Below are 26,060 nucleotides of genomic sequence, written 5' to 3' on the forward strand. Positions count from 1 at the left end.
TGGGAATAAGGTGACAAGAAAGACACAAGTATACCCTCAGAACTCAATCTGGTGGGAAAGACTGACAAAGAAAACAAATGCAGAATAAGTACTTCAAAAGAGACATTCACAGGATATCACGATAATATAGTACCTAAGTGAAATGGCTGCTTTCCCACAAGATGACATTTAATGAACTTGGAAAATGAGTAAGTTGCAAGAAGTAGGGAGTGCTGGAAGATTTAATACTAGGCACAACAAACATTATATACAAAAGCACAGATATAAATGTGAGAATTGCTGTATTCTTGAAACCACAAACAATTCAGCATGACCAAAAGGGCAGACAGCAGTGCTCACCAAACATCTCACGTGCAGCATTCTATTTCATTTGCAGTTGGACAGGCCCATGTGACTAGTTATGGCCAAAGGATTGCAAGAAATGATGTGTGTCACTTCTGGCCCAAGTACAGAATACAAGGTCCAGCTTGGGACACTTTAGCTGTCTATTCTGCCACATTCCAAATGGTGCAGCTACAAGATGGCAGAATTCCATTAGCTTGAGTCCCTGAGAACTATGTAGATGGAGGCCTCACTGACCAGTGAAGAACATGAAGCACAAGCAAACTATTACATTTAGAATGAATAAACAACAAGGTCCTACTGTATAGCACAGGGAACCATACTGAATATCCTGTGATAAACCATAACGGAAAAGAATATAAAAAAATAATGTCTCTGTGTACAACTGAGTCACTTTGCTGTACAGCAGAGATTGGCACAGCACTGTAAATCAACTCTACTTCAATTAAATAAATTTTTTTTTAAAAATGAAGAATGAAGAAAAGCTTTAGAGCAAGAAATTAAGCTTGTGGTAATAAGCCACTGAGTTTGGGGTTATCTATTACCACAGGATTGCCTATCCTAACTAGTATAACTGTTGAGATACGGTAAGAAATGGGGATGGAGAGGTAGACGGGGACTACATCACAAAGTCTTGAAAGATTTTAAAAGCAAGACAGTCACTTAAGATATTCTAATAACAGTGTGGAAATGACACAGAGCAAACATTTTTAAAAGTTGAGGAGCTACATCAAGGAAGTAACAACAGAATAGAATAATTGCATGGGGTGGGATAGAGAAGATTTTATGGACTAAAAGATTTGGTTGGGGAGAGGTAGTAGTTTGAGACAAGATGATGAGTTTTTATATTTGTTTTGTTCTTCTTTGCTTTCTAAGGAGGCACATACAGGCTAACGGACTCAGAGAACATCAGGCAGTATCAAAGAGAGCTGAATACAAGGCAAGGAGTTCAGAAGTGATGTGGGCTGAGGTAAAGATCTGAGAGTCAACAAGTTATAGTTAGGATAATGTCACTTGGGGAAAATAGAGTAAAAGAAGAGAAGAAAAACAAGGCAGAACTCTGGGGAACAATACTAATATAAGGAATAGGAAGAAGAGACCCACAAATGAGAGAGAAAAAAAGTGGTCAGAAAATTAACCAGGGAAAAAGAATATCAGGAATTAAAGAAAAAAAAATTTCAAGGAAAGACTGGTATGCATTGGAAGAGAGTGAATTAGATTTTAAATCACTTTCTTTTAATCTAAGTATCTAAAAATCTAAAAAAGTGTCCACTAAATTTGGCAAGCTAAGAGGTCAATGGTGACTATATCTAGGGAATTTTCAGTAAAGTGATGGGGACAAGAAATGGAGCACAGCAAACTTAGTGAAAGAGAAATATAGACAGAAAACAGAAAATGCCTTTTCCAAAGATAGCTGACAAAGGAAGCAAAAGAAAGGTGGTAGTGGGATTCTGTGGCTTTTAAACGTGGAATAGACCTTAACGAAAAGAGACAGCAAAAGAAAAGCTGAATATGTAGGGTAAGTGGAATAACTGATGGAGAAAAGTAACTAAGATAGGAGAGGGTGGGAATGAGATAAGAAATGAAGAGACTAGGGAGATGTATGGCCTCAGACAAATTAACTAAAAGCCTCCGTGGGCTTCAATTTCTTTGCCTATAAAATGAGGGAAGAGGGGAGAGACTTACCTCAAAAACACCTTTCATGAGTCCGAACACTAAACAATTTCATCCTAATCTCTCTAGATTGTTCATGTTAATAATTTTGCCATCTAAAACTCATCTGCTTCAACCAAAAGAGACACATTTAACCCAAGATCATTTTAAAAAATAAGAGCATCAAGCATTTAAAAAAAGGCAAATGTGAATCCATGCCATTACTAAAAAACTTTTTCTGGAAGAGGTGGAAGGTTTGATCCTCGATATGTGAAAACTGTACATATTTTTTTAAATGTCATTTCAAGGTACTATACTTGTCATACAACTTCGGAACTGAAAGAAGCATTAAGCCATTTATCTACCTAGTTCAACTTTTGTTAGCTTCAGACCACTCTTTTCCCAAAAAAATACTCCCAAAGAACCTCAGTGTAAAAACTGATATAAGAAAACAATTGATAGTTTTAGCTGATGCAGAAGATTCTTAACCACTGGGCTTGCTCCCAGGCCCAGGCCTTTTTGTGCGCATTCAGAACAGTTAGGAAATCACTAATGCAATCTGATCCCTTCATTTTACAAACAAGAAAATTGTGTTCAGGGGGTTAGCTTATGATCAACAACTAGCTAATCCTCTCCAGAGTCAATTATGTGGTGGTCGGATCAGGTATACATACATTTCATTATTGAAAAGAAATGTGTCACTTACTGACCACTTATTATATGTAAATGTAAGCTAAGCAAGTACATCTGTATTTCCAACTACTACTCCCTTAATACCTACAACTACAGAAATAAGCTATACAAGTTTTTGTTTTCATTGCTAAAGTGACTTAATGTTTAATTCTATCATTTTATTTAAAACTACCCTGGGGGGAAGGAAGTTTTTTAAAAATCCTTATAAAAAATGACTAAAGATACTTACCTAAACCAAAAGGGTTGCTAGTGGCAGAACCAGATGTGGAGTTACTATTAGGAGCTGATGATGCAGTAGCATTGCTTCCACTGGTGTTTGTTTGCTGAGCTGAATGATCCTGAGGCCTAGGAAAAATAATTATATCATGGTATAAACACTGGAGCTAATTATTTCAAAAGAACCTCTGGAACTCCAATATGCAGAAATAAAGTTTAAGTTTTCAGAACAACTCAAATTATCATAGAGTAAATACCCTGAAATAACTAAGCACTAGGAACACAAATATAAAGAAACATAGTAAAACCCCACAAAATCCAAACTATATTTCAACTGCCCTTCCTGAAGTATACTGTCATAAATATTTTATTACTTTCAATCATACTGATTACGTAAGAGAGGGAGACAGGTCACCTCACAGAAGAGAATCAATGACTGGTCACAATCACAAAGCTTGACTATATAAGCTACTTTTTATCTACCCCTTTCTAAGTTCTTGAGGGTTGGGGGGGCACTTTTACTCAGAAACTAAAAAAGTTAAAAGTAAAAAATAAAGAGAGACTTCACCAAAAGAAGGCTGAGAAATCAATACAAGTAATAACTGATTATTACTTAATATCCTTAAGTAAAAAGTAAGGAGAGTTTATTGGAAACCCATTCCATGTGACACCAGTTAAGAGTTCTGAATCTCATTTCATCTGAATGATGATAAAATACCATATCTAAATAAGTCTAAGGGAGCTCTAGGAGCTCTTTCACTAAGTATAAAATAATTTTAAGTGAAAAGAAAATACACCAATTTGATTGACGATATTTTTACTTAGTGGTACACAAATAAAGGTATCTCTTAAAAACTGAATGGTGCCTTAGATTTAATGAAACATGGTTACTAATTTGTGTTTTGCCAAGAAGATGAGTCACCCCTGATCTCTGTCCAAAAATCTCTCTAAACAAAAAACATAGCTAAAAACATTAATTTGCTTGTTTTGTAATTCAAATAATAACTCAATAATGATAAACCTTCTAAAATGAGATGTGTAAGCATTAGCATTACTGAATCATTAAAACATTTGCTATCTACGTGAGCAGCAAATAAATGAATTTTAATCCATTTACATATTAATGACAGAAAGCCATTTAAAGCCAAGACTGGTTATTTTTAAGAGAGAAATGTAAACGTTTATTCATGGTTTAAAGTTGAATGTCTTCTACAAACATACCTGTTTTGCGTTTTGATGACAAGGTGAACAGTAAGTCCATCGTGAATTCCATGCTGACTCAAAGTATCTTGATCTTTTAAAATTTTTCCAGCAAATATCAACACAAGTTGGTCGGTATGGGATTTAAAACGTTTAGAGATTTCTTCCTTGAACTAAATAAGATAAAATAAATATGTATTACGGATGTTTGTATAACATCATCTAGTCTAGTTTCTAGAAAAGTACCTCAAAAGAAGCCCCCACTACAGATACTGCAACAATTCAAATATAAAGACATAGTCTTTCTGTGTCCATATCTTGATCTTAGTGGGAAATGAGTGTTACCACCTCACTCATCTCTAATGCAAACATTTTATTATAGATGTACATATCCTATATTCAATCTTCTGCTAAGATCCAATAATTCACTTCTTTGTCATAGCCTTATTCTTTTTATATCAATGGTGCTAAACGTAGTTCAAGCCACACATAGCTCTTACCAAGTTTACAATAATCTTTTCCTCAGATTTCCATCTCAAATCCTGCTCCTTTCTAGTTCAATATAAAGAAAGCCAATTATACTGACTTTACGCCCCACCTCTTTCATTGAACATTTATTAACAAGCAGTATCATGCAGATGCAAAGATAGAAAGCAAAAGTCTTTCCCTGAAGGCGAGCAGTCAGTAAACCACAAAGTACAGAGGAAGCACAAAGGGTAGTTAGAGAAAGTTTTCCAGTGAAAACTAATTATAAAGTAGCCAGGAAAACCTGAAGAAAGGCTTCCCAGGGACAAGAATAAAATGCAAAAACAGAGAATAGAAAAGAGTGTCATACTATAAGAAAGGCTTACTTATTCTACACTAGATCAGTTTCTCAAACCTTCATCAAAATCACCTGTATACTTAGGTTTTTTTACTCCACTGTCAAAGTCAGGAAACCTCAGGGTGGTAAAGAAATTCAAAGAATCACATCTTACCCCAATGCCTTACAGACACCAATGCCCTACAGAAGTGGCTCTCGATAGATGATAGCATTATCGCCAAGACAATGTTTTGGAAATAAAAGGGGATATTTTTGGTTGTCACAGTAAGTGGAAAGACACAGTAAATGATATCTAACATTTTCTTGCAGGGGCAGGAGGGGAGATGAAGAGGAATACAAATATAAAGCAAGATAGGCCATATGTCAATCACTGTTGAAAATGAGAGGTACACAAAAGTTCATCACATTCTACCTTTGTGTATAAATGAAATTTTCCATAATCAAGTTACAACATTCAATGTAACCAACTGGTTTTTAAAAAAATCATATAGATAATGCGAAATTATACCGCAGTAAATATTCTGAACCTTTTCCATCTGACTTTCCTTCATTTGAAAATATATGATAGAAAACCATAATTCAAAAAAACACATACACCCCAATGTTCACAGCAGCACTATTTACAACAGCCAGGACATGGAAGCAACCTAAATGCCCATCAACAGAGGAACAGATAAAGAAGATCTGGTACATATATACAACAAAATATTACTCAACTATAAAGAGGAATGAAATTGGGTCATTTATAGAGACATGGACAGACCTAAAAAGCATCATACAGAGTGAAGTAAGTCAGAAAAAGAAAAGCAAATATAATGACACATATACGTGGAATCTAGAAAAATGGTACAGATGATCTTATTTGCAAAGCAGAAATAGAGACACAGACATAGAGAACAAATGTATGGGGGAAAGGGGTGGGGTGGGAGGAATTGGGAGACGGATTGACACATATACATTATTGATACTATGTATAAAATAGACAATTGATAAGAACATACTGTACAGCACAGGGAACTCTACCTAATGCACTGTGGTAACCTAAATGGGAGGGAAGTCCAAAAGGGAGGGGATGTCTTTATGTGTATAGCTGATTCATTTGTTGTGCAGTGGAGGCTAGCACATTATAAAGCAACCATACTCCAATAAAAACTAATTTAAAAAGAAAGGAAATAAATGATATATAACCCTTTTACCTAAGGTAAGCAATTTCCAACAAGAAAAATATTTTTAAAGTACCATTAGCACAATATTCTATATAAAGAAGTTAAGTCAAATCATGATTTAACCATTCTCCTATTATTAAACATCTCATTCTCCCTTTGGCAGCTATTAGAAATAGTCATAAGGTAACGAGCAGAGCACACGTTTTTATAAGGACTGAATGAGAATGTATGTAAAATTCAAGCATCAGTCACATACATGGTGGTCAATAAATAGTAGCTACTACAATGCCAGCTCTTTTAATCCTGAGTAACTGAAGAGATGACTTTTTTTTTTTTTTTTTGCGGTATGTGGGCCTCTCACTGTTGTGGCCTCTCCCGTTGCAGAGCACAGGCTCCGGATGCGCAGGCTCAGCGGCCATGGCTCACGGGCGCAGCCACTCCACGGCATGTGGGATCCTCCCAGACCGGGACACGAACCCGCGTCCCCTGCATCGGCAGGCAGACTCTCAACCACTGCGCCACCAGGGAAGCCCTGAAGATGACTTTTAATCCTATTTCAGATATAGAAACAGAGAGGTTCAATATGTCCCCCTCCTCTCACAGTGACACAGCTAATAAACTGCTAGGTTAAGCTTGAAATCTAGGTCTGACTTCAAGAACATCAAAACATTTTCATATGTAAAATGAGGTTAATCTAAGTTTGTGTTTCTTAACCTTAAACTAAGATATCCTTTTCAGAATCCTTGATACACCTCATGTCATTCCAAAACATATAATTTAATTGTTTAACATACAATTATATAGCATTTTAGCACATTTTAGGACTTGAAGGTAAGATGCCAGATTGATGACACACATCTCTTACATCCTTTCAAATGCCCACTGAAAAAACAATGAAAGATTTCTTCATGCTTTATAGAGATATAACTAACTCACATATACAATTCACCCATTTAAGGTGTACAATGGTTTTTAGTATATTCACAGATACGTGCAACCATCACCACAGTCAATTTTGAAATTTTCATCTTCTCAAAAAGAAACCAGTACCCTTTAGCTATCACCTCCCTATTCTCCCATCACTCCAAACCATAAGAAACCACTAATCGGGAAGTTCCCTGGTGGTCCAGTGGTTAGGGCTAGGCACTTTCACTGCCAGGGCCCCAGGTTCAATCCCTGGTTGGGGAACTAAGATTCTGCAAGCCGCGTGGCACGGCCAAAAAAAAAAAAAAAGTCAGTGACTCCACAGATACCAATTTAACAAAAAAAGAAACCGCTCACTGATCTACTTTCTGTCAAGTAGATTTGCCTATTCTGGACATTTCACAATAAGTGAAATCATATAATATGCAATGTTTGCAAGGTACATCCATGTCATGGTATATATCAATACTTCATCCCTTTTTATGGCCAAACAACATTCTATTGTATGAATATACAACATTTTGTTTATTCATTCATCAACTGATGGGCATGGGGGCTGTTTCCACCTTTGGGCTACTATGAATAATGTTGCTATAAACATTCATGTACAAGTTTTTCTGTGGACAAATGTTTTCATTTCTCTTGGGTATATACCTAGATGTGGAATTAAATTACTGGGTCATATGGTAACTCTTGATTTAATCATTTGAGGAACCACCAAAGTGTTATCCAAAGTGGCTAATGGCTATACCATTGTACAATCCTACCCGCAATGTATAAGGGTTCTAATCTCTCCATGCCTTCACCAATATTTATTACCTGACTGGTATTTTTAATAGCCATCCTAGTAGATGTGCAGTAGTTTTGATTTGCATTCCCCTGATGGCTAACAATGTTGTGCATCTTTTCATGTGCTTATTTATATATCTTCTTTGGAGAACTTTATTAACATCCTTTGTCATTTTTTAATTAGGTTATTTGCCTTCCTATTATTGTGTTGTAAATATTCCTTATATATTCTACATACAAGTCTTATCAGACATACGATCTGCACAAAGAAATTTTTAAAGCAGAAACTCATACAACAGAACAAATTGAGACCTTTTGGTCTTAACTGGAACAAAGTTTTCAACCCAGACATCCAGTGGACCCAAGAGAACTGAATCCTGAACTGGCAATACAGAAAGCCAAGCTAAAAGCTAATTCAATCCCCACAATCTACGGAATTCCTGGAAGACTCGACATGGTACCACCAGAGGCTGAGGATAAGGTATAAGGTGAGAGGTGCCTAAGGGCTAAAATAACGGGATTTGAAAGTCTAAGAAGCAGACACATCTTCACTGCACACTAAGTAAGCAACTGTCCCTCCCCAAACCCAACAAAAGACTAGAAGTTTTTTCTTCTCTCTGGAAGGGGAACGGAGGGTCTCTGAACTAAAGAACACACCAGACACATTAAGAACAGACATAAAACACTAAAAACAGAAGATTAAGTAAACAGAGACATACCAGATACTGAGCCTTTCCCCCTTCACCTCACACCCATCAAACAGAATGCTGGCATCTGGACCTTCAACATCCAAGCAGAAAGATTGTAATATATAGTGTCTCCAAGGAGAATCTAACCAGGCTAAAATAAAAGAACTTAGAGATAAAGATCTAAGAGTTTTCCCCAGTTAGTCACCCTAAAGCAGCGGTTCCTAAAGTGAATGGAGGTCTCTATCTGCCCTGGGAAGCATTTGGCAATGTCTAAGGACATTTCTGGTTGTCACAACAGGGCTTAACCACTGGTGGGTAGGGACCGAAGACGCTGAACGTCCTACAATGCACAGGACAGCCCCAACAACAAAGAATTTTCCAACTCAAAATGTAATCAATAACAAGATTGAGAAACTGCTGTACTTCTCAAAGTGTTGTCCCCAGGTGAGCAACATTCACCATTCTCAGGTTAACTTGGTAGAAATGCAAATTCTCAGGCCCCAACCAAATCAGAAACTCTGAGGATGGGGCCCAGTAATCTATGGCTTAACAAGCTTCCCAGGTGATTCTGATGGATACTACTAAGAACCACTGCCTGCTCTAGGTCTAATAAATTTCCCCCAGATTTGTAGGCAACAAAGGAATACATTAAGTGACATTAAAAGGATACAGCTACTAAAGTCAACAAAAAAGGTGTCCTTAACAAATAAATTGCTATGAGGAAAAAGCAGAGGGGAACCTATAGATGAAATGATACTTTTAAGTACACAAGGGACACTCAACCAAGGTAAGACCATAAACTGGGTCATAAAAACAAACCTTGGAAATTTTAAATAATTGAGCCATATAAGTATATTCCTTGACAATAATGGAATTACACTAGAAATCAGTAACAGAAAGATATCTGGAAAACTCCCAAATTAAAATACTTCTAAATAATTCATGGGTCAAAAAGAAAGTCTTGAGGAGCAATTAGAAAATATTTTCAACTGAACAAAAATGAAGTTACAATATGTCAAAATTTCTGAGATGCAGCTAAAGCAATGCCTAGGAAAATTTATAGTATTAAAGGCTTAAATTTAAGAAAGATCACAAATCAGTAATCTAAGTTTCAACCTTTAGAAATTAGACAAAAAGCAAATGAAACCCAACAAAAAATAAAAATAAGAGCAGAAATCAAAATAAAAACAGAAAAATAAGAGAAAAATCTTTTTTTTTTTTTTTTGCGGTACGCGGGCCTCTCACTGTTGTGGCCTCTCCCGTTGCAGAGCACAGGCTCCGGACGCGCAGGCTTAGGGGCCATGGCTCACGGGCCCAGCCGCTCCGCAGCATATGGGATCTTCCCAGACCAGGGCACGAACCTGTGTCCCCTGCATCGGCAGGCGGACTCTCAACCACTGCGCCACCAGGGAAGCCCAGAGAAAAATCTTTTAAAATATTAGTAAAATTGATTAACCTCTAGATAGAATGGCCAAGGAAAAAACAGAGAAGACATAGACTAGCAATATCAGGAACAACAGAAGGAAATGAGTACAGACCTCACAGATTTTATTAATAGAATAAGGAAAACTACATGCAAGTATGTGACAACTTGGATGAAATGGACCAATTTCTTGAAAGATTCAAGCTGCCAGAACTCATTCACTCTCTTCTGAAAACAGAAGAGGAAACACTGCTCAATTTACTTTGTGAGGCCAATATTACCCTGATACCAAAACCAGAAAAGAAAACTAGGGACCAATATCCTTCATGAACACAGATGCAGAAATCCTCTGTAAAATACTAGCAAACAAATCCAGCAATATAGAACAAGAGTAATTCTTCATTACCAAGTTAGGTTTATCCTAGAAATGTGCCGCTAAGTAAGTCAACATTTGAAAAATCAATAATTCACCACACTGACAAAAGAAAATCCACACCGTCTTATCAATCAATAGTAAAAAAGGATTTGAAACTATTCATTCATGACAAAAGTCCCAGGGAATCAGGAATAAAAGGGAACTACCCAGATCTGATAAAGCGCATCTACAAAATATCTACAATTTGGTGTAGTAATGGTGAACAACTGAATGCTTTCCCTCTAAGATCAGTAACAAAACAAGGATGTCTGCTCTTTATTCACTCTATTCAACAGCATATTAAAAACATCAGCCAATGCAACAAGGCAGGAAGAAGAAATAAAAGCATACTTGCCAGAAAAGGAAAAATAGGAAACTTATCAGTCCCTTGCAATGTGTGAGCTTTATTTGGATCCCACTTGAAAAAAAAATATTTTGCAAGAGAATGAGAAGACAAGCTAGACTGAGAGAAAATATTTGGAAATGACACATCTGATAAAGGACTGTTACCCAAAGTATACAAAGAACTCTTAAAACTCAACAAGAAACTGAACAACTGAATTAAAAAATGGGCAAAACATTTTAACAGACATCTCATCAAAGAAGATATACAGATGGCAAATAAGCATATCTGTAAAGATGCTCTGCATCATAGGCCATTAGGGGAACTGCCAATTAAAATAAGGAGACTGCGCTATACAACTACTAGGATGGCCAAACCAAAACAGATAACACTACCAAATGCTGCAATGATATGGAACAACAGGAACTCTCATTCACTGCTGATAGGAATACAAAATGGTATAGCCACTCTGGAAGACAGTTTAGCAATTTCTTACAAAACTAAACATACTCTTACCATTCGATCCAGCAATCACCCTCTCCTTGGTATTTACCCAAAGGAATTGAGAACTTATGTCCAGACAAAACCTGCACACAGATGTATATAGCAGCTTTATTCATTAATGCTGAAACTTGGAAGCAACCAAGAAATTCTTCTACAGGTGAATGGATAAATAAACCTTGGTACATCCAGACAATAGGATATTATTCAGCAATAAAAAGAAATGAGCTATCAAACCATGAAAAGAACCATAGAGGAACCTTAAATGCATACTACTAAGTCAAATAAGCCAAGCTAAAAGGTTACGTACTGTATAATTCCAACTAGACGACATTCTGGAAAGAACAAAACTATGGAGACAGTAAATGGATCAGTGGTTGCCAAGAGTTAGGTTAGAGGTAGAGCACATACACTATATATTTGTCAAAACACCAAGAGTGAATCTTAAACTATGAACTTTGAGTGATAATGATGTGTCAATAGAGGTCCATTAATTGTAACAAATGTGCCACTCTGGAGCAGGATGTCGATGGTGGGGGAGGTTAAAGTAGGGGGAGCAGGGAGTATGGGAACTCTGTACTTTCTGCTCAATTGGCTGTAAATCTAAAACTGCTCAAAAAAGTAAAGTATTTTTCAAAAGTTAAAACTACATAGTAATAAATCCATGCCAACATTACACTTAAAAAATCATTTTGAAACAATGGGGAAATTCTGGACTGGTGAAATTAAGACATTATTAATTGGTAAAGCAGGATAATATATTGCATTTTTTAAAGGGATCCTTAGCTTTTAGAGATACATGCTGAAATATTAAAGGATGAAGTGATATAAGGCATAAGAGATGCATCAAAATAATGCGGTATGTAGAGGGGCCTTAAGGGAAAGTACACCTGAAACAAGACTGGCTCCAAAATTAATTGTCAAAGCTGGGTGAAGGATTCATGGTGGAGCTAATTTAGGATTATCTCTACTTCTGTATATTTAAAATTATCCATGATTTAAAAATTAAGAAAAGGGCTTCCCTGGTGGCGCAGTGGTTGAGAGTCTGTCTGCCGATGCAGGGGACACGGGTTCGTGCCCCGGTCTGGGAAGATCCCACATGCCGCGGAGCGGCTGGGCCCGTGAGCCATGGCCGCTGAGCCTGCGCGTCCAGAGCCTGTGCTCCACAACGGGAGAGGCCACAACAATGAGAGGCCCGAGTACCACACACAAACAAGAAAAAAACAATTAAGAAAAAAATTATAAAGAGGGAAGATTAACTGCCAAACTAAAATTTTATACCCAGTGCAAAATCCCTCAAAATGAAATCAAAATAGACATTTTCAGACGCACAAAAACAGCATTTGTTACCCAGCATATACAGACTACAGGAAATGTTCCTCAGACAGAAGAAAATGATCCTCTCCTAGATGAAGGAATAAAAAAATAGAAAGAATAAATTGAAATAAAAACCGACTTTATAAAGCATTAGTAACAATGTCTTGTGTTGGAAGGAAGAAAATAAGAGAGGAAAGAAGGAAGGAAGGAAGATCAAGTGTAGTCCACAGGCAGGTGAACAGTGTTCAACTGTTTTAAGGTTTTTGAATTAACTGGAAAGTACAAGTACTTACTGATTTAGACATTTTATAAGATGCATATAGTAATCTCTAGGATAACTACTAAAAGAATAGTTTAAGCAGCATGCATCTACCAACCTAATAAAAGGGGAAACTGGGAAAAAGGGGGGGAACAATTGGAATAATACGAAACAATACAAAAGAAAGAGAAAAAAGCAACATAAGAGACAGGAAAAACAGAAATCAAATAGTATAATGGTAAACGTAAACCTAATGTATCAGTGATTACATAACAGACTATGTGTTAAAAAGATAAAACTGCCGGACTGGATTTAAAAACCCAACTTCATGCTGCTTAAAAAAGATATATACATAAACTACTAAGGAAAAGAAGGATTGAAAATAAAAAGAATGAATAAAGATAGTCCATGTAAAAATTAACCAAATAAAGTTAATGAGGCTACTCTAATTGACAAAGCAAACTTTTTTCTTAAACTGAAGTGTAGTTTATTTACAGTGTTGTGTTAATTACTGCTGTACAACAAAGTGACTCAGCTATACATATATATACATTCTTTTTCATATTCTTTTCCATTATGGTTTATCACACGATATTGAATATAGTTCCCTGGAAAAAGCAAACTTTAATACAAAAGCAGCTAGGACATTTCAACATTATAAAGTGTTCAACTCACAAGAAGATAAAACTTTAAGTGTATATGTACATAGAAGATAAAACTTTAAGTGTATATGTACATAATATAGCTTCAGAATACATAAAGCAAAAATCAAATTGAACTACAGAGAAAAACAGACTAATCCAAAAGTACAGTAAGATATTTTAGCATATTTACCTCAGTAACTGATAGAATAAAATAGGGCAAAAAAAAAAAAGATATAAAAGCTCTGAACAACAAAATTAACTGATGACCCAACTGGCATGTATAGAACACTGTACCCAACAACTACAGAATAAGTATTCTTTATAAATACATTTACAAACTTATATACTGGGCCATAAAGTAAGTCGACATATTTCAAAAATTTTAAATCATATGGAGTATGTACTTTAACTACATGCAAATTAAACAGTACCTTGCAATTAAACAGTACCAAAAAGATGAATCAATAAAATATTAGTTCAATTGGAAAAGATTTCCTAAACAGGACACAAAAAGATTTAGCCATAAAAAAGGCACAATAAATTAAACTATCATTAATAGAGTAAAAAGATAAGCAACAGAGAAAAAATATCTACAATACCAAAAACCAACAGAGAGCTTGAATCCAGATTTTATACATAAAGCATGAAAATCAGCAAGACACAACCCAACTGAAAACTGGTCAATAGACTGAAATAGGAACTTCACAAAAATGAAATCTAAATGGCCAATAATACAAACAAAGGGGACTCATCCTAATTAACAACATCAGGTAACTTTAAAACCAGTGACACACCCACTGAACAGTCCAGTATGAAGACTGTTACAGGGACTTCCCTGGTGGTCCAGTGGTTAAAAATCCACTTTCCAATGCAGGGAATGAGGGTTCGATCCCTGGTGGGGGAACTAAGATCCCACATGCCACAGGGCAACTAAGCCCGCACGCCATAACTACAGAACCCACATGCTCTGGAGCCCGTTGGCCACAACTAGAGAAGCCCAGGTGCCGCAACAAAAGATCCCATGTGCTGCAACGAAGACCTGATGCAGCCTAAATAAATAAATAAATAAACAAACTGGTTGTACTATTTAAAAAGACTGTTACAGACTGTTGCAGAGGATTTGGACCAACTGGAATCCACATATATTGCAAACAGAAGTATAAATTCACATATTTCAGAAAAACATTTCACAGTAGAAGCTGAATTTATGCTTATTGTATGACTCAACGATTCCACTTCTGGGATTTTATCTAACGAATTACGTGTTCACAGGTACACCAAAAGACACGTTCAAGGAAGTTCAAACTTTATTACCCCAAAACTTAAAACAACCCAAACCTTCAACTGTAGAACAAATTGTGATATATTCAATAGACTGTTACACATGATGACAACACATGAACTACAACCACATGTCACCATGGATCAATGTAGAGCAAAAGCAGCCAATCACAAATGACAATAAACTACGTTATTTCATTAACATAAGTTATCATTAACATAAGTTAAAAGAGAAAAAAAGGGGCAAAAACCATAGTGTCAAAAGTGAGAAAAGTTGTAGTTAAGAGGAGGTGGTGATTGTAAGGGATCACAAGTGACATCTGGGAAGTTGATAATATTCTGCTTCTAACTTTTGTGCTAATAAATGAAGCTGTACATTTATGTGTGCATTCTTCTGTACTATACTTAAATTAAAATAGGTTTCAAAGTTGATTGTGAATGCCCTACACATAAGAAACAGCAGAAAGTCGAAATGTAAATGACCAACTTTCCTGAGCATCCAATTTCAAGTGACTCAACTAGCCAGAAATCTATCATATACCTGGTCTTGGGTAGGTCATCAGAAGCAAATTCGGATGAAAATACCCTAGTTTTAAGAGTCACAGATGTAGAAAACAAACTTATGGTTTCCAGGGGGTAAAGGGGGAGGGATAAATTGAGACGTTGAGATTGACATATACACACTACTATACATGAAATAGACAGCCAATAAGAACCTACTGTATAGCACAGGTAACTCTACTCAATACTCTGTAATGACCTATATGGGAAAAGAATGTAAAAAAAGAGTGGATATACGTATATGTATAACTGATTCACTTTGCTGTACACCTGAAAACACAACATTGGAAATCAACTATACTCCAATAAAAATTTAAAAATAAATAAATAAAATTTGTCTGGGGGGGGGGGGAAGATACCTTAGTTTTAGGTAGCAGACCAGAATGGCTATAAGGCGTAAATCACAGCAGGAATGATCACTCAAGAGTAAGAGACGGTCATCCATGAACATCATTATCTAGCATCAAATGCTTATAGAACAGTTGTGAATAGTTTAGTTGAGCCCTTAGTAATATTTAAGGGCTGGAATCCTACTAGCCATGAGTTGTCAGTGTTAGGAAGGATAGGTGGGCTTTCTGGACAGACTAGGGGCTTCTCTATGGTGTATCCTAGATGCAAAAGAGTAAAATCCTAAGGCACACAGTTCAAAAAGCATTTACATTCATTGCTAATTTAGCAGCTACACTGTGCCTGGAACCACACCCCCACATCATCTCATTCAATCCTCACAACAAAATCTCAAGAAACCAAAGTCCTTAACAAGACCCATAAGAAATAACTTCCTCCTACAGAACCACAGCATTGTTGAAAATTAGCATCACTGATACTAGGATCCTCTAGCCTCATTGAACTCTTGGTTCTGAGGGGCACCTAAGGCAATTCAAAAGTATGAGTTTATAGCACTTCATGGTGAAAGTTGGAGAGCATTATGACAGATAGGGTACAGCTATACTTCTAGTGCCATACAAAGGGAAACTGTATAATCTGACTACTTATTATAATCTAATTCTTATACAAATAAATTTTACATTTCAAACAACCGATGTCAAACAATTTAGGTATTAGAACTACTCCCAAATAGACTAATGTAATATTCACTTACTCTGAGTAAGTTACCCAAAGCTTGGAACAAACTTACAAAACCCAAGGATTATGACGCTCAGCTGCCTGCCACTCCACTAGAAACAAAAATGAATAAATCTTAGTGTTTAACTGTACCATATCAAAGAGATATGCTATACTTTTCCAAATAAGCTGCATTTTATAAAATTTTAATCCAAATATGATCAACTTAAACAATGTTATGTTTGTAGAAGAGCCAAAAATCCTGCACATACTTCATATATCCTTAAACTTCTATTCTGCACTCTAAAATAAGGCAGAGGAAATAGCTTACAGTGGCTTCAAATTTTCCAAAATTTGATCTCTAACATTTGAACTTTACTTCTATGTCTGTTTTACTTACTAAACTTTTATTGTATACTACAACAAAAAATCAGAAACTAAGTAATACTGACTCAGGAAAAAAAACAATTAGCTATCTTAAAACTTCTCAAAGCAGCTTTAGACAGAGGCAGTCCACAAACACTATTCGTCTGCAGAAACATAAAACTTATTGCAACAAATGCCTGAGTCTGAGTAACCTTAAAGTACCCTCATTAAAAAACATTGCATAGGGGCTTCCCTGGTGGCGCAGTGGTTAAGAATCTGCCTGCCAATGCAGGGGACACGTATTTGAGCCCTGGTCAGGGAAGACCCTACATGCCACGGAGCAACGAAGCCTGTGTGCCACAACTACTGAGCCTGTGCTCTAGAGCCCGTGAGCCACAACTACTGAAGCCCACAAGCCTAGAGACCGTGCTCCGCAACAAGAGAAGCCACCGCAATGAGAAGCCCACGCACCCCAATGAAGAGTAGCCCCCGTTCACCACAACTAAAGAAAGGCCCGCACACGGCAACAAAGAACCAACGCAGCCAAAAATAAATTTTAAAAATATATATTAAAAAAAAAACATTGCATAAATCTTACACGAAGATGTTGGGTATAAGATAAACTAGAGACATAAGCAGCTATATGAGAAAAGGGCACCTTCTTATAAATATAAAACTGAACACTCAGTCAAAAATGTTATAGTGCATTATCAATAAAAATGTAATTTCTAGGAGTTTCTATGACCTAAATCTAACATCCACAAACTAAATGCTTCACTTACACAAGCTCACATTCTTCCTTCTACTACAAAAAAATTAAGACTCAATTCACTGGCAAACAAAAGCGTACAGGAGGAAAGAAACCAATACAAGTAAAGTATATAAACTCTGAGCCAGGTACTTTTACATATTATCTCATGAAATCCTCCAAACAATCTAGTGAAGCAGATATTATATCACATGTTAAAAATGTGGCCTGTGCACTAGTCCCCTCCACCAGGAAGCCTACACAACCCACTGAACCAACCATAGCCACTGGGGACAGACATTAAAAACAACGGGAACTACGAACCTGCAGCCTACAAAAAGGAGACCCCAAACACAGTAAGATAAGCAAAATGAGAAGACAGAAAAACACACAGCAGATGAAGGAGCAAGATAAAAACCCACCAGACCTAACAAATGAAGAGGAAATAGGCAGTCTACCTGGAAAAGAATTCAGAATAATGATAGTAAAGATGATCCAAAATCTTGGAAATAGAATAGACAAAATGCAAGAAACATTTAACAAGGACCTAGAAGAACTAAAGATGAAACAAACAATGATGAACAACACAATAAATGAAATGAAAAATACTCTAGATGGGATCAATAGCAGAATAACTGAGGCAGAAGAACGGATAAGTGACCTGGAAGATAAAATAGTGGAAATAACTACTGCAGAGCAGAATGAAGAAAAAAGAATGAAAAGAACTGAGGACAGTCTCAGAGACCTCTGGGACAACATTAAACGCACCAACATTCGAATTATAGGGGTTCCAAAAGAAAAAGAGAAAAAGGGACTAAGAAAATATTTGAAGAGACTATATTTGAAAACTTCCCTAATATGGGAAAGGAAGTAGTTAATCAAGTCCAGGAAGCACAGAGAGTCCCATACAGGATAAATCCAAGGAGAAATACGTCAAGACATATATTAATCAAACTGTCAAAAATTAAATACAAAGAAAGCATATTAAAAGCAGCAAGGGAAAAACAACAAATAACACACAAGGGAATCCCCATAAGGTTAACAGCTGATCTTTCAGCAGAAACTCTGCAAGCCAGAAGGGAGTGGCAGGACATACTGAAAGTGATGAAGGAGAAAAACCTGCAACCAAGATTACTCTACCCAGCAAGGATCTCATTCAGATTTGATGGAGAAATTAAAACCTTTACAGACAAGCAAAAGCTGAGAGAGTTCAGCACCACCAATCCAGCTTCACAACAAATGCTGAAGGAACTTCTCTAGGCAGGAAACACAAGAGAAGGAAAAGACCTATAATAACGAACCCAAAACAATTTAGAAAATGGGAATAGGAACATACATATCAATAATTACCTTAAATGTAAATGGACTAAATGCTCCCACCAAAAGACACAGATTGGTTGAATGGATACAAAAACAAGACCCATATATATGCTGTCTACAAGAGATTCACTTCAGACCTAGAGACACATACAGACTGAAAGTAGGGGATGGAAAAAGATATTCCATGCAAATGGAAACCAAAAGAAAGCTGGAGCAACAATTCTCATATCAGACAAAATAGATTTTAAAATAAAGACTATTAGAAGAGACAAAGAAAGACACTACATAATGATTAAAGGATCGATCGAAGAAGAAGATATAACAATTGTAAATATTTATGCACCCAATATAGGAGCACCTCAATACATAAGGCAAATACTAACAGCCATAAAAGGGGAAATCGACAGTAACACATTCATAGTAGGGGACTTTAACACCCCACTTTCACCCACGGACAGATCATCCAAAATGAAAATCAATAAGGAAACACAAGCTTTAAATGATACATTAAACAAGATGGACGTAACTGATATTTATAGGACACTCCATCCAAAAACAACAGAATACACATTTGTCTCAAGTGCTCATGGAACATTCTCCAGGATAGATCATATCTTGGGTCACAAATCAAGCCTTGGTAAATTTAAGAAAATTGAAATTGTATCAAGGCTCTTTTCCAACCACAACGCCATGAGACTAGATATCAATTACAGGAAAAGATCTGTAAAAAATACAAACACATGGAGGCTAAACAATACACTACTTAATAACGAAGTGATCACTGAAGAAATCAAAGAGGAAATCAAAAAATACCTAGAAACAAATGACAATGGAGACACGACGACCCAAAACCTATGGGATGCAGCAAAAGCAGTTCTAAGAGAGTAGTTTATAGCAATACAAGCCCACCTTAAGAAACAGGAAACATCTCAAACAACCTAAGCTTGCACCTAAAGCAAGTAGAGAAAGAAGAACAAAAAACCCCAAAGTTAGCAGAAGGAAAGAAATCATAAAAATCAGATCAGAAATAAATGGAAAAGAAATGAAGGAAACAAGAGCAAAGATCAATAAAACTAAAAGCTGGTTCTTTGAGAAGATAAACAAAATAGATAAACCATCAGCCAGACTCATCAAGAAAAAAAGGGAGAAGACTCAAATCAATAGAATTAGAAATGAAAAAGGAGAAGTAACAACTGACACTGCAGAAATACAAAAGATCATGAGAGATTACTACAAGCAACTCTATGCCAACAAAATGGACAACCTGTAAGAAATGGACAAATTCTTAGAAATGCACAACCTGCCAAGACTGAATCAGGAAGAAATTGAAAATATGAACAGACCAATCACAAGCACTGAAATTGAAACTGTGATTAAAAATCTTCCAACAAACAAAAGCCCAGGACCAGATGGCTTCACAGGCAAATTCTATCAAACATTTAGAGAAGAGCTAACACCTATCCTTCTCAAACTCTTCCAAAATATAGTAGAGGGAGGAACACTCCGAAATTCACTCTACGAGGCCACCAACACCTTGATACCAAAACCATACAAGGATGTCACAAAGAAAGAAAACTACAGGCCAATATCACTGATGAACATAGATGCAAAAATCCTCAACACAATACTAGCAAAGAGAATCCAAGAGCACATTAAAAGAATCATACACCATGATCAAGTGGGGTTTATTCCAGGAATGCAAGGATTCTTCAATATACACAAATCAATCAATGTGATACACCATATTAACAAACTGAAGGAGAAAAACCATATGATCATCTCAATAGATGCAGAGAAAGCTTTTGACAAAATTCAACAACCATTTATGATAAAAACCCTGCAGAAAGTAGGCATAGAGGGAACTTTCCTCAACATAATAAAGGTCATATATGACAAACCCACAGCCAACATCATCCTCAATGGTGAAAAACTGAAAGCATTTCCACTAAGATCAGGAACAAGACAAGGATGCCCACTCTCACCAGTCTTATTCAATATAGTTTTGGAAGTTTTAGCCACAGCCATCAGAGAAGAAAAGGAAATAAAAGGAATCCAAATCGGAAGAGAAGTAAAGCTGTCACTGTTTGCAGATGACATGATACTATGCATAGAGAATCCTAAAGATGGTACCAGAAAACTACTAAAGCTAATCAATGAATTTGGTAAAGTTGCAGGATACAAAATTAATGCACAGAAATCTCTTGCATCCCTATACACTAATGATGAAAAATCTGAAAGTGAAATCAAGAAAACATTCCCATTTACCACTGCAACAAAAAAGAATAAAATATCTAGGAATAAACCTACCTAAGGAGACAAAAGACTTGTATGCAGAAAACTATAAGACACTGATGACAGAAATTAAAGATGACAGAAACAGATGGAGAGATAGACCATGTTCTTGGATTGGAAGAATCAACATTGTGAAAATGACTACACTACTGAAAGCAATCTACAGATTCAATGCAATCCCTATCAAATGACCAATGGCATTTTTCACAGAACTAGAACAAAAAATTTCACAATTTGTATGGAAACACAAAAGACCCCGAATAGCCAAAGCAATCTTGAGAACGAAAAATGGAGCTGGAGGAATCAGGCTCCCTGACTTCAGACTATACTACAAAGCTACAGTAATCAAGGTAGTATGGTACTGGCAGAAAAACAGAAAGACAGATCAATGGAACAGGATAGAAAGCCCAGAGATAAACCCACACACACATGGTCACCTTATCTTTGATAAAGGAGGCAGGAATGTACAGTGGAGAAAGGACAGCCTCTTCAATAAGTGGTGCTGGGAAAATTGGACAGGTACATGTAAAAGTATGAGATTAGATCACTACCTAACACCATACACAAAAATAAACTCAAAATGGATTAAAGACCTAAATGTAAGGCCAGAAACTATCAAACTCTTAGAGGAAAACATAGGGAGGACACCGTATTATATAAATCACAGCAAGATCCTTTTTGACCCACCTCCTAGAGAAATGGAAATAAAAACAAAAATAAACAAATGGGACCTAATGAAACTTCAAAGCTTTTGCACAGCAAAGGAAACCATAAACAATACCAAAAGACAACCCTCAGAATGGGAGAAAATATTTGCAAATGAAGCAACTGACAAAGGATTAATCTCCAAAATTTACAAGCAGCTCATGCAGCTGAATAACAAAAAAACAAACAACCTAATCCTAAAATGGGCAGAAGACCTAAATAGTCATTTCTCCAAAGAAGATATACAGACTGCCAACAAACACATGAAAGAATGCTCAACATCATTAATCATTAGAGAAATGAAAATCAAAACTACAATGAGATATCATCTCACACTGGTCAGAATGGCCATCATCAAAAAATCTATAAACAACAAATGCTGGAGAAGGTGTGGAGAAAAGGGAACACTCTTGCACTGTTGGTGGGAATGCAAATTGATACAGCCACTACGGAGAACAGTATGGAGTTTTCTTTAAAAACTACAAATAGAACTACCATATACCTCAGCAATCCCACTACTGGGCATATACCCTGAGGAAACCATAATTCAAAGAGTCATGTACCAAAATGTTCATTGCAGCCCTATTTACGATAGCCCGGAGATGGAGACAACCTAAGTGCCCATCATCAGATGAATGGATAAAGAAGATGTGGCACATATATACAATGGAATATTACTCAGCCATAAAAAGAAACGAAATTGAGCTATTTCTAATGAGGTGGATAGACACAGAGTCTGTCATACAGAGTGAAGTAAGTCAGAAAGAAAGACAAATACCGTATGCTAACACATATATATGGAATTTAAGAAAAAAATGTCATGAAGAACCTAGGGGTAAGACAGGAATAAAGACACAGACCTACTGCAGAACGGACTTGAAGATATGGGGAGGGGGAAGGGTGAGCTGTGACAAAGCGAGAGAGAGGCATGGATATATATACACTAGGAAACGTAAGGTAGATAGCTAGTGGGAAGCAGCCGCATAGCACAGGGATATCAGCTCAGTGCTTTGTGACCGCCTGGAGGGGTGGGATAGGGAGGGAGACGCAAGAGGGAAGAGATATGGGAACATATGTATATGTATAACTGATTCACTTTGTTATAAAGCAGAAACTAACACACCATTGTAAAGCAATTATACCCCAATAAAGTTGTTAAGAAAAAAAAAAAAATGTGGCCTGTGAGGCTCAGAGGCGTCAAGCGCCTTGCCGAAAGTCAGATCTCTCAAATTCCAAGGTTCATGCTCTCTCCAAAATGCAGACCACATTTCAATGTTAATAATGACAACACCCTTTCCCTACTTCTCAAAATATTAATAAAAACACAAATAATCATAAATAGTGGAATGAGTTAGCTCTACACATGCCAATATGGAAAGACTGCAAAGATACAAATAAAAAGAGTAAGGTAAAAGTGTGGGTAATAATCCATCTGCTTAACAGGAATAAATAGAAAATTATATATGGGTAAATAGAGAAACACGTTTCCGGACCGAATCAGATAGATAGATACACATTTAGAGTAACTTTTTTTGAACGGGTCCCCTTGTTTCATACTTTTCTACATCATTTGAACTTCCTAAAGTAACAGCATGCATAATGTATTTCATTTTCTTTGCAGTCTGTATTTTAAAAATGAATAAAGCCATATCCTTTATGAAAACTGGAGAGAGCTTTAAAGGCTATACAAAATTTATCAAAAACATTTTACTAGTCTAGAAATCTGTATAGAAGCTGCTTAATCAATAAACCAAGCAGTCTGTGTTGTCATATCTACAGAACATCAAACTAACTCAGAATGGCATGAACTTACCTGGAACAAACCAGAGTTCATATCTTCTTGTAATGAAAGTATTTGCAAGATAGAGGCGCATATATATACATTTTATTTATGCTTATAATAAATGGAATTTGTTCGGTATGTTAACTCAGTAATATTTGCATCAAACAGATTTGAAGATAGCAACTTTAGTCTCTTAATAAATTCCCAATCCTAATTTTAATGGGATTTTCTTTTTAAGCTGCTCAGATACAAAAACAACTAAAATAATGCCTTTAGACATTTGACGAATAAACGTCACATTTTTCTAAGTAAATCACTTTGTTAAAATAGTCCCAACTAAGTACAAAATACTGCAAATAAATCTTTAAAACACTATTTGTTCATTCAGTCAATAAATATTTGCATTACTCAATGTGTGCCAAGTGCAATACGAGGTAGGTACAATGGGATTAAGAGGTAAGCAAAACACCCCTACCTTTGTAAATTCTGACAGTATGGGGTGGAGAGGAAAAAGTCCATATAATCACAAAATGGTATCAAGAGATTATAGTCATTGATCTAATTTAGATTGATGAGTCCAATCAACCTTTAATGAACTGACATTTAAATAAACCCAAAGGCTGAAAAGCCAACCAGAGGAAAGTCAAGGCAGCTTGGAGCAGTGGTTAGGTGTGGGCTCCAAAGTTAGTCACTGGATTTCAATCTAGGCTGCACTATTTAACAGGCGTATAAATTTAATCACATTACTAATCTGAGTTCCGGTTTCTTCACTTTAAAAAAGAGGAAACAACAGTACTTTCACCATAAAGTGAAACTTAAAAAAAATAACAATAATGCAGTATGCCTTGATAAGCCTGGAATAAGTACTGTTATGTTACTGTCATTAGCAGCATTGGCAAAAGCTCAGAAAGGGAAAGAGCTAGTGATAGTTGGAGGGAAAGACTTAAAAATGGCTGAAATGCAGTGAATAAAGGGGGAGAGGTAAGTAGGGAATGAAGCATGAAGACTTTATTAGCTATGCTATCTAATTCGGAAGTCTCTAACCAAATGTGGTTATTGAGCACTTGAAATGGGGCTAGTCCAAATTGAGATGTGCTGTGTGTGTAAAATACACACCAGATCTTGAATGCCTAATATGAAAAAAAAAGTAAAATATCTCAATTTTTAAAATATCAATTACATGTTGAAATGATACTTAAGATATACTAGGTTAAATAAAACATATTTAACATTACAATACCCAAATGATAGAAACAACCCAGTGACACTGACAGCTGAATGGATACACAAAGTGGGTATATACATACAATGGTATACACATACAATGGAGCATCATTCAACCTTAAAGAGGACGGATATTCTGTCACATGCTACAACATGGGTGAAACTTGAGGACACTACGCTAAGTGAAAGTCAGTCACAAAAGGGCAAATACTATGATTCCACTCTTATGAGAAACCTATAGTAGTCAAATTCATAGAGACCAAAAGTAGAATGGTTGTTGCCAGAGGCTGGCAGGAGGAGATAATGGGGAACTATTGTTTAACAGGTACAGGGTTTCAGTTTTTCAAGGTGAACAGAGTTCTGGAGATGGATGGTGGTGATGGTTGCACAAGAATATGAATGTATTTAATGTCACTGAACTGTACACTCAAAAATGGTTAAGAGGGTAAATTTTATGTTCTAAATATTCTAATAAAAAATTAATTTTATTTTTGAAGTGGCTGAGAGAACTTAAATTACATATGTAGCTTGCATTATCTCTATTGGTCACACTGTTAAACTTAAGTCATGGCAAAATTTTCCAATGAGAAGGGTTTTGAGGAAGTGTGACAAAATCGAGATCCAGTAAGCCCTAATGCCCTAAAGGCAGGGGTCAGCAAACTTTCTGTAAAGGGACAGATAGTAATGCTTTCAGCTCTGTGGGCCACATGGTCTGTCCTGAAAGCATAGATAATAGAGACGTGCATGGGCATGGTGGATTTGGCCCACTCTAGTTTGCTGACACCTGCCTTAAGACACCCACTGTAAGCAATGGCTCCTACCAGCTAGACTGCTGAATTTTCAGGAATTGTGTAAGCCAGTTTAAAATCAGTAGCCTAAAATCTTCCATGGTGAGAGGTATTTACAAATGGAAATCAGCAAACACTACAGTAAATCAGTGCTGTTTTTCCCCAAAGAACTAGTTGATAAAACATTTAGCAGCACACCCTACTTTATGTAAAGAATTAACTTCTCGGGCTTCCCTGGTGGCGCAGTGGATGAGAGTCTGCCTGCCGATGCAGGGGACACGAGTTCGTGTCCCGGTCCGGGAAGATCCCACACGCTACGGAGCGGCTGGGCCCGTGAGCCATGGCTGCTGAGCCTGCACGTCCGGAGCCTGTGCTCCGCAACGGGAGAGGCCACAACAGTGAGAGGCCCGCGTACCGCAAAAAAAAAAGGAAAAAAAAAAGAAAGGCTATTCTAGAATTGTTCCAGTAACCAGAAGCGAGAGTGAACCCTGTGGCAGTCAAGAGTGGTTAGCTAAGGCGAAAGCAGTTTA

The 26,060-nt window shown here is 36.6% G+C and overlaps 1 protein-coding gene across 3 annotated transcripts in view; it reads right to left on the reverse strand.

Moving 5' to 3' along the window:
• UBQLN1 (ubiquilin 1) overlaps positions 1 to 26,060 on the reverse strand; it is a 49,176-nt gene that overhangs the window by 16,304 nt on the left and 6,812 nt on the right. For all 3 annotated transcript variants that reach the window (XM_032634057.1, XM_032634060.1, XM_032634058.1), the window contains exons 2-3: positions 4,126 to 4,277; positions 2,918 to 3,033 (exon numbers count right to left, since the gene is read on the reverse strand). In XM_032634057.1, the coding sequence (XP_032489948.1) occupies positions 2,918 to 3,033; positions 4,126 to 4,277 (268 nt within the window). The remainder of the gene's footprint in view (positions 1 to 2,917; positions 3,034 to 4,125; positions 4,278 to 26,060) is intronic.

This window comes from Phocoena sinus, chromosome 6 (genome assembly GCF_008692025.1).
Source record: "Phocoena sinus isolate mPhoSin1 chromosome 6, mPhoSin1.pri, whole genome shotgun sequence".
NCBI lineage: Eukaryota > Metazoa > Chordata > Mammalia > Artiodactyla > Phocoenidae > Phocoena > Phocoena sinus.